The 9,439-nt window shown below is 53.4% G+C and overlaps 1 protein-coding gene across 2 annotated transcripts in view; it reads left to right on the forward strand.

Moving 5' to 3' along the window:
• GIPC1 (GIPC PDZ domain containing family member 1) overlaps window positions 1-6,832 on the forward strand; it is a 13,452-nt gene extending 6,620 nt beyond the window's left edge. For both annotated transcript variants that reach the window (XM_003797889.3, XM_023518005.1), the window contains 6 exons: window positions 3,189-3,509; window positions 4,177-4,362; window positions 4,459-4,639; window positions 5,421-5,533; window positions 5,844-5,925; window positions 6,056-6,832. In XM_003797889.3, the coding sequence (XP_003797937.1) occupies window positions 3,222-3,509; window positions 4,177-4,362; window positions 4,459-4,639; window positions 5,421-5,533; window positions 5,844-5,925; window positions 6,056-6,207 (1,002 nt within the window). In that variant the 5' untranslated portion in view covers window positions 3,189-3,221 and the 3' untranslated portion in view covers window positions 6,208-6,832. The remainder of the gene's footprint in view (window positions 1-3,188; window positions 3,510-4,176; window positions 4,363-4,458; window positions 4,640-5,420; window positions 5,534-5,843; window positions 5,926-6,055) is intronic.
• Window positions 6,833-9,439: the final 2,607 nt, after the last annotated feature.

Raw genomic sequence — 9,439 nt, forward strand, 5'->3', positions numbered from 1 at the left:
GTCTCACTTTATTGCCCTCAGTAGAGTGCCATGGCGTCACAGCTAACAGCAACCTCAAACTCCTGGGCTTCAGCGATTCTCTTGCCTCAGCATCCCAAGTAGCTGGGACTACAGGCACCCCCCCACAATACCTGGCTATTTTTTGGTTATAGTTGTCATTGTTTGGCAGGCCCAGGCTGGATTCGAACCCCCTAGTTCTAGTGTATGTGGCCAGGGCCCTAGCTGCTAAGCTATAGGCACTGAGCCAGGAAGTCCCTTTTCATAGGAAAATATAACCTGTTTTGTAATTTGAACCTCACCACTACATGGCAAGATGGATGGAATATCTTTATTTGCAGAGCAGGCATCTGGAGCCCAGAGAGTTCAAGTCATTTCTTGGAGTGGGTAGGCAGGCAAACCTGGGGATGCATCTATCCTTAGTGACTTTGGACATGTGATTTAAAAATGGAATCTGTGTAGTGGCTCACACTTATAATCCTAGCTCTTTGGAAGGCTGAGCCAGGAGGATTGTGTGAGGTCAGGAGTGCGAGACCAGCCTGGGCAACATAGCAAGACCCCATCTCCATTAAAAAAATAGAAAAATTAGCTGGGTATAGTGCCTCACACCTGTAGTCCCAGCTACTCAGGAGGATTGTTTGAGCCCAGGAGTTGGAGTTTGCAGTAAGCTATGATGATACCTCTGCACTATAGCCAAGGCAACAGAGTGAGACCTGTCTTAAAAAAAAAATCTGAATTCCCCAGTTGACAAGACCCCTGCACAGTTGATCCCTGTCACCTATTTTTCCTCCCTGCTCCCTCTTTATGTTCTTTCTTCATTCCATTGCAACCATACCGATCTCCTAGCATATTTGTGAATCTGAGGCAGGGTAATTCCCTCCTCTCCTCAGACTCCCACTCACTCAGAATAATAGCCAACATCCTCCTGAGGTCCAGAGGCCCTACATGCTGTACTCCCATCTTAGTCCATTTTGTGGTGCTATAAAAGGATACCCAAGATTAGTATTCATAAAGAAAAGAGGTTTGTTTAGTTCCCACTTCTCTAGCCTGAGAGGTTCAAAGGCATGGCTCTGCTTCTGGTGAGGGCTTTCTTGCTGCCTCACAGCATGATGGAGAAGGCTGAAGTAGAAGTGGACATGTGCAAAAAGAAGCAGATCTGAGGGACATCCTGGCTTTATAACAACCCACCCTCTCAGGAACTAATCTGTTCCCTTGAGAAATAATCCAACCTCAAGAGAGAGGATTCACTATCTCAAAAACAGCATCAAGCCATTCATAAGGTATCCACCCCCTCCCATGACCTACACACCTCCTAGGCTCTACCTTGTAACACTGCCACTTCAGGGATCAAATTTCAGCACATGTATTTTTGGTGGAAACAGACAAACCATATCAAACCTATAACAATCTTACTACCTTTCTGCCCTTACCTGCTTCCTCACCTACTCTGTTTCAGCTACGTGGTCCTTCTCACTGTTCCTCTAATGTGCCAAGCACATACTTATCCCAGGGCCTTTCAACTGGCTGTTCCCTCTGCCCAGAACATTCTTGCCCCAAATCCTTGCATGGCTGCTTCATTCTGGTGTTCAGGTCTCAGGTTCAGCTTCACTAGCTCAGAGGGAGGGCCCTCCTTGACCTTGTCTATGGAACTTGTCTTGCTTTATTGTCTTCATAGCAGTAGGAGAAATTGTATTAGACACTTATAAATTTGCTCGCTAACTGTTCTTCTCTCCAAGGGCCTGGACAGAGATAACCTATATAGCACCCACAAGTAAATTAGAAAGACAGCTTTTCCTCCCAGCAGATACTTCACCATACCACACCAAGGAACACAGCCTGGCAGGGCAGGCAGAGCACAGGCTGAATTTCTTTTCTTTTTTTCTTTTTTCTTTTTTTTTTTTTTGCAGTTTTGGGTGGGGCTGGGTTCAAACCCGGCACCCCTGGTATTCGGGGCTGGCGCCCTACTCCTTGAGCCACAGGCGCTGCCCCACAGGCTGAATTTCAATCCCATTTGCCACTTCAGTCTAGAGCTTTTACACAGTGCACAGTTACCTGTGTAAAAGCATGCAGTGGCCCTAGTCAAGGATCTTGCTGTCTTATTGAAGGTAATATCTAAAATATTGAATGAAGCTCGGCAACCATAGCTCAGTCAGTAGGACACCCGCCACATACAACGAAGGTGGTGGGTTCAAGCCCAGCCCGGGCCTGCTAAACAACAAAGACAACTGCAACCAAAAAATAGCCAGGTGTTGTGGTGGGCGCCTATATGCAGCTGCTTGGGAGGCTGAGGCAAGAGAATCACTTAAGCCCAAGAGTTAGAGGTTGCTGTGAGTTGTGACACCCCGGCACTCTATTGAGAGCAACATAGTGAGACTCTGTCTCAAAAATAAATAAATAAATAAAATAAAATATTGCATGAAATTATGTTATATACTAAAAAAAAAAAAGTTGAAGGGAGGGAGGAAGGAAAAAAGAAATAGAGAAAGAGAAGAAAGAAAAAAAAGTATGTCAGGACAGGTTTCATTGCAATAACAACCCCAATCTCTTAGTGGCTGAACCCAACAAGTTCCTGCTACACTGCCCTTGCAGCTCTGCAGGTGAGCGCCATTCACTGTAATCACTCAAGGTGTGACCTGATGGAGTCAAAACCATATCACATGTGGTTGGTCATCCTGCCTGAGAGAAATGGTTTTCTGGAGGCCTATGCTCCAGCAATTAAATCCTTTAGCCTAGAATCCTTTAGCCATGAGACCCTTTGACCAGAACTAGTCATTTCTCTGCCCAGTCACAAGAGGGATCAGAAAGTGCCATCCACCTGTATGCTGTGGAGAGAGAAGAGTCAAATTTTTTGTACATGGCATTAGTGACTGATAGAAAAATAAAGAGAAGCTTAATTGCTTTGAGCCTCCATTTTCTCCTCTGTTAAATGGGCACAGTTACACCATAATGTGGCCCTTCCATTACAGTGTGGTGGAGTGAGAATTGAGGCAGGTCAGAAGACTTAGCAAGGGATTGTAATAGATACTGCTATTGTTACTTCTTCCTACACAAATGGTTAAGTACCGACGCCAGGAATCGAACTGAGGCAGCTTTGTTCTTTGAATACTTCATTGGGCCTGTTTAGTGCTAGGAGTGAGGGAGGGCCACCTAGGCCACTGCCCAGGACCTGAGCCCCCTTTCCTGTCCTGCAGGTCTCCTGAGTGTGCCCCTGCTTCTCACTGCCCATGCCGCTGGGATTGGGGCGGCGGAAAAAGGCACCGCCTTTGGTGGAAAATGAGGAGGCTGAGCCAGGCCGTGGAGGGCTGGGCGTGGGAGAGTTGGGGCCCCTGGGTGGAGGTGGGGCTGGGGGGCCCCAAATGGGCTTGCCCCCTCCACCCCCAGCCCTGCGGCCCCGCCTCGTGTTCCACACCCAGCTGGCCCATGGCAGTCCCACTGGTCGCATTGAGGGTTTCACTAATGTCAAGGAGCTGTATGGGAAGATTGCTGAGGCCTTCCGCCTGCCAACTGCTGAGGTACCCACGGGGGAGCTGGCACCAGGGTCCCTGAGGGGGCTAGAGGTGTGGGCCTACATCCTGTTCATGAGTTGGAGCTCTGGTGCCAGAGCTGCGGATGCTAGGGGCTGCACCCTGGGGGAGGTGTAGGGGCTTATGGCCAGGGCTGGATGCAGAGTTCCATCACACACTGGGAGGCCTGTACCAAAGGCAGTTATGGAGATTTGGAGGCCAAGGCAGGATGCTGATTTCACATCAGCACTGGGAGGCCTGCACCTCAGTTGATTGTGGAGGCTGGAGGTCAAATGCAAGATGTACTTTCCCATGATGCATTGGGAGGCCTGACCCTAAGGGACTGTGGGAGTGGAAGGACAGGTGGGATTAAGCAGGAAGTAGATGGTGGGGTCCAAGGAGCAGGTGAACATCTGTGTCCTCCACAAGCATTCACAGAGCACCTCCTGTGTGCAAGGCTCTGCTCCCTGGAAACAGCAGTGAATTTTTGCTAGAACAGAAATTGTAGTCTCAGCAGAGCTGGCATGCTAGTGGGGGCCCTGCTGTGGCTTAGGGGATGGGCAGGCAGTGGGGTGGAGTTCCTTGGCCCTTTCCAAACTCATTCCTTCCTCTGCAGGTGGTGACTGGCAAAGGGCGAGGGAGGGAAGTGAGGGTTAAGTGACCCCCACCCTTGCAGGTGATGTTCTGCACCCTCAACACCCACAAGGTGGACATGGACAAGCTGCTAGGTGGCCAGATTGGCCTGGAGGACTTCATCTTTGCCCATATCAAGGGGCAACGCAAGGAGGTGGAGGTGTTCAAGTCGGAGGATGCACTGGGGCTCACCATCACAGACAATGGGGCTGGCTATGCCTTCATCAAGGTGCCTGGGTGGACGGGGCACCCTGGAGGTCTGGGGGTGAGGGCGGGCCATGGGACCTAGGGCAGAGCTACAGGGGCTGATTCCCTACCTCTGCAGCGCATCAAGGAGGGCAGTGTGATTGACCACATCCAACTCATCAGTGTGGGCGATATGATCGAGGCCATCAACGGACAGAGCCTGTTGGGCTGCCGGCACTATGAGGTTGCCCGGCTGCTCAAAGAGCTGCCCCGGGGCCGTACCTTCACGCTGAAGCTTACCGAGCCCCGAAAGGCCTTTGGTGAGGAGCAGCCACCTGAACCTCCAAAGCAGCCCTGGCTCAAGTGATCTGACTGTGGTGCTGGAAGCTACCAGCAGGTGGCACCCAAGCCCAGCCAGCAAGGGGGGAACAGGAGGCAGCTCTGCCCTGCCCCAAGAGTGGGGAGCTTTGGCTCCCAACCTGAGAGGAGGATGGAGGCGTGAAGGAAGTTACCTGCACACCCAGTTTCCAGGAGTCATTATCCCAGCCAAGTGCTCTCACCCCTAGCCAGCCCCCCAGCCCAGAGAAGCCAGGCTTGGCTGCCTGTGCTATTCCCCTAACTTTTGCATCTGGCTTCACTAACTCCCAGGAATGGGCCCTCAGGCCCCTGTGGTGGGGGTGGGGGCCTCAATTACTTTCCTGGCAGGTAGGCCTGGTCTGTGGCACAGCAGCTATACTCCCTGGGCCCTGCCCCTGCAACACACTTGGCCAAGAGTAAAGCAGCTGGAGACCCAGGCCTCTACCCCTTTTCTGTCCCTCAGCCCCTAGGTACAGAAGTGGCTCCTCCAGTCTCCCCTCCAGGGACCATTCTTGGTCCTCAGCTGTTCCCTCGCCCACCATATCCATGCCGAGTCTGACTCAGGAGTCCTACCCTCCTGGGATCACCTCAGGCCCTTATCAACACCCCCTCCCCCTACTGTAACTTACAGAAGCTTGGAGAAGTTTGGAGAATGGGTGTCTAAGGCCAGGACATCTGGGTTCCTGCCCAGACCATGCTGAAATTGAGCTTATCCCACCCTCACCCCATCCTTGCCTCCCGCAGACATGATCAGCCAGCGTTCAGGGTGTGGCCGCCCCAGCTCTGGCTCACAACTGGGCACTGGCCGAGGGACCCTCCGGCTCCGATCCCGGGGCCCTGCCACAGTGGAGGATCTGGTGAGTGACCAGCTCCCCCTTGCCTGCACTCCCATAGGATGCAGCGTTACCTGTTAGGCTGAGGGACTCTGGGCAGACAATCTGGATTCTGATCCGATATTCTGCCACCTCCCAGGGACCTTCCTTAGGCAATGGGCCTCAGTTTCCCTATCAATAAAATGGGGATAATAACACTGATAACTTCTTTGCAGGGTTGTTGTGAGGACTGAATATATGTATGTGTAAGGTGATGACAAGAATACCTGGCACTTAATAAGTACAGTTACTTAACTCTTATGATGATGTCACTGTCCCCCCCCCACCATCTCAGCCCTCAGCATTTGAGGAGAAGGCGATTGAGAAAGTTGACGACCTGCTAGAGAGTTACATGGGCATCAGGGACACAGAGCTGGGTGAGTGGTGGGTGACTGGGGATGGGGATGAGTGGGAGTCTGGGGGGGAAGTTGGTGAGGGTTGAGTTTCCTCTGAGCCCCTCTACCCCTTGGACCACCTGTGCTTCCATTCTTCCCCCACCCCCAACAGCGGCCACCATGGTAGAGCTGGGGAAGGACAAAAGGAATCCAGACGAGCTAGCCGAGGCCCTGGATGAACAGCTTGGTGACTTTGCCTTCCCTGATGAGTTCGTCTTTGATGTTTGGGGTGCCATCGGGGATGCCAAGGTCGGCCGCTACTAGGACTACCACTGGACCTCTCCATGATGGCCTAGGCCCAGCCTGGTTGGGGACCCTCCAAAGGGGACATCAGGGCCTGGACCTGAGTGTCCAACTTGGGCCAAGCTCAGCATCCCAGGGCTATGCAGAGGGGAGATGGGGCCTGGCCCCTGTCCCACTGCGATCGGTACCACCCCATCTCTGGTCCCCGGCCCCCCTGTCCTGTTCCCCACCTACCTCAGCCTGGTCAGGCATGGGGAGGGATTGGCCAAATTGGGCAGCCACCCCCACCCTCTATACTTTCTGCCATCAGTTGCCAAACTGGTCCCTCTATGTTTTCCTGGGACCTTGGGCTCTGTTTGGGGGTGGTGACCTTCCTAGTTTACTTATCTAGGGAATATGATGGTGTCCCTCCTAGAAAATGCAATAATACCCTCCCCCATCCACCAACCCCCTCTTGAGAGGAGCCCTCTCCCTGTGGAGTCTGTTACCTCCACATTTGAAATGAGTCTGCTGTGAACCCCCAACCTCCCTCTCAATCTCTCCTGTAAGGCCCAGCCTTGGACTAGAGCAGCAGGGAAGGGAGGCATGATGATGGGCTTTTGTATCTGAATTTGCTGTCTTGAACATAAAGAATCTATCTGCTGTTCGACCTGTGTGGTTTGGGGATGGTGTTGCGGGGCTGGAGCTGGGAAAGAATGCGGCAGCTGAAATTCATCTTCCTCAGCTCCAAATTGAATTAGGAGTTGGCTCTGGGCCACCCGCCCCCTCCCACTGTTCCTCCTGGCTGCAGGCCACCAGGCTTCCAGGCAAGGCCTGAACTTCCTGGTCTACTGAGGATTCCCATCCAGCCCCTTCTCGAACAAGGCCTCCCACCCGCCCACACCCTTTGCGAAGAGTGGGCATGAGGCTGTTGTCTACAGCCAGCAACAACCTGGAACCACAGGGTACACCAACACATTGAGACCTGGCTTGGAAAAAGCAAGATGGAGCCTCAGGGCTGGAAGGGGTAGAGGGGATAATTGTGATGCAGCCCCCACCCCAGCTGACTCTGGACATTCATATGTTCGAGGTGCACAATGCTTCACACTGGACATAAACCCAGCATGCTTATTTTGACAACCCACTTTATCCTTGAGGATTGAGGAGAGATCAGGGGTGGGCCCCAGGCCAGACCTGGAGGGAAGAGCAAGGATTGAAGTGAGAGGAGCCAGGCCAGAGGTTCCCACAGGAATGTTTGGGGATGAGCTGAGGCTGCAGGGAAGTCTGAGCCTATGCCGCTCCCCAGTTCCAATGAGCACTCGCTGAGCCACCAAGAAGGGAGAACAGGTGACCCAGGGTTGGACACAGGACTGTGATTCTGTTCACAGGGTGGGTTGGGGCAGGAGCTGCTATCTGGGTGACATGGTATATCTGTGTGCTCCTCGTGTGTCCATACCCTAGTCTGGCTTCTGTGGAGAAGGGTTATGGCTGCATGTATCTCAGGCCTTGAGTAGGACTGTTGTGGGAGGACCATAACTCTGTCTGCGCTGTGGGTAAAGGATGTAGTTGCCTTCTCTGTGTTCCAGGGTATTTAAGAGAGTAACTGGCATAGTGTCCAGTGGTGGGGAATAGAATAGTGTGGCTGGGTCTTGGAGTGTCCAGGGCTATAACTGGCTTCATCTGGGGTGTCCAGGGGTATGTTTCAGGGTGTTGCTGTTTTGGGGGTGTGGGCATGTGTGTCTTGGGGTACTATCATTTCTAGAGAAAGGAAGAGGTGCCAGCTAGATCTCAGGTGTTCAGGTAGTGCAATTCCTTGTGTCTTGGGTGTACAGAGTGTCCTGGTAGGCTCTGTCGTGGATTGTTGTGGGGAGTCTCCAGGTAACATGGAGTGTGACCCTGGGACTCTCCACGGTAAGGATTTTGTGTATGTGTCTCAAGGTGCCAAACAAGAGTCCCTTTCCCAGCTCTAAAGGGTGCAACAGGATAGGGCTTTCACATGGAACTTCATTTTGGGGTGTTGAGGGAAGTGGCTGGTGTTAAAAGTCAGTAGCTATAGGTGCATCTCTGGCACTGGAGTGACACACTCAGTGAGCTCAGGGATGTGACAGCAACACCTGGCTGTTGCTGAGATGGGGACAGGATGCAACAGAGGCCACAAGTGATGACTGTGTGTCTCAGGGTGTGAGACTGTGTGTGTACCCTACTTCCAGAATGGGAGGTGAAGCCATAGCTCTGTGTTCAGGGTTAAGGGCATAACTGTCTTTGTGCCTTGGGACACGTGTCCAAGTGTTGCTCAACCCATCCTAAAGCAGGATCTAGAGGCTGGGGAAAGAGTCCCCTGGTTACCCAGGCCTCCTGGTTCCCCTGCCCCCCTGCCTGCTCTCCCTCCCTCCCAGGGTATGACTGGCTATGGCCCTGGCCTGGGCTTAAGCCCCTGTGTAAATAATGGGCGGATCCCCTAGCCAGGGTGGGCCTGACTCAAGCCAGTCTAACCGACCCTCTTCCCCCTACCACCCACCCTGACATCCACAAAGGCTCTGGCAAGGCAGAGGGCTTTGTTGCCCCCACAGGGTTAACTCCCCTCATCCTGAAGCCTTATGGGGGCATGGGGCGTAGCAGCACCCCCTGCAGGCGCCCCAGCCCGCCCCAGGCAATGCTCACATTTTCCAGTGTTTAGATTTTATCCACTTTATTAATGAGGCAGGCAAAAAGCCCAAGCCTGGGGGGAAGGGGGCTGCTCTCACCATGCTGGGAACTGATCAAGGGGGCCAGACTGACTCCCCAGGGAGCCTCCCTCCTAGTAGGGGGTGCTGGGTCCCAAAGTGGTCCTTGCCTGTTACCAGGAACACAAAGAAGGTGTCACTGCCACTCCATATCCCCAACGGGTGTACACTGGGTGGAGCGGCCCCTGGAGGCCAGCAAAGGCAGCAGGAGGAGCCAAGGAGCCGCCCCAGGAAGAGGGAGGGAGGGAGCGGCCTGCCAGGGAGCCTGGGTGCAGCAAGCGTAGAGGGCACAGGGGCTGAGCAGCGGGCAATGGGGACTCAACATCCCAGGCAGGACCGCTGGGTAAGCAGGTTGGGGACAGGAGGGTCTCCGGTAGGGGAGGAGGAGGGCAGGAAGGGACAGGGCATGGCTGCCTCAGTCTGTGTGTCTTGTGTTCCTAAGCTCTTAGCCCCCACCTACCTGTCCAGTCTTATCTATCCTCTTTTCCATGTGGCCTGGTGGGCACTTCTGCACTTTCAGCCCTCACCACCAGGTTACTGAGGAATGAGTG

The sequence above is a fragment of the Otolemur garnettii genome, unplaced genomic scaffold, assembly GCF_000181295.1.
Source record: "Otolemur garnettii isolate 467f Iridium unplaced genomic scaffold, OtoGar3 scaffold00127, whole genome shotgun sequence".
NCBI lineage: Eukaryota > Metazoa > Chordata > Mammalia > Primates > Galagidae > Otolemur > Otolemur garnettii.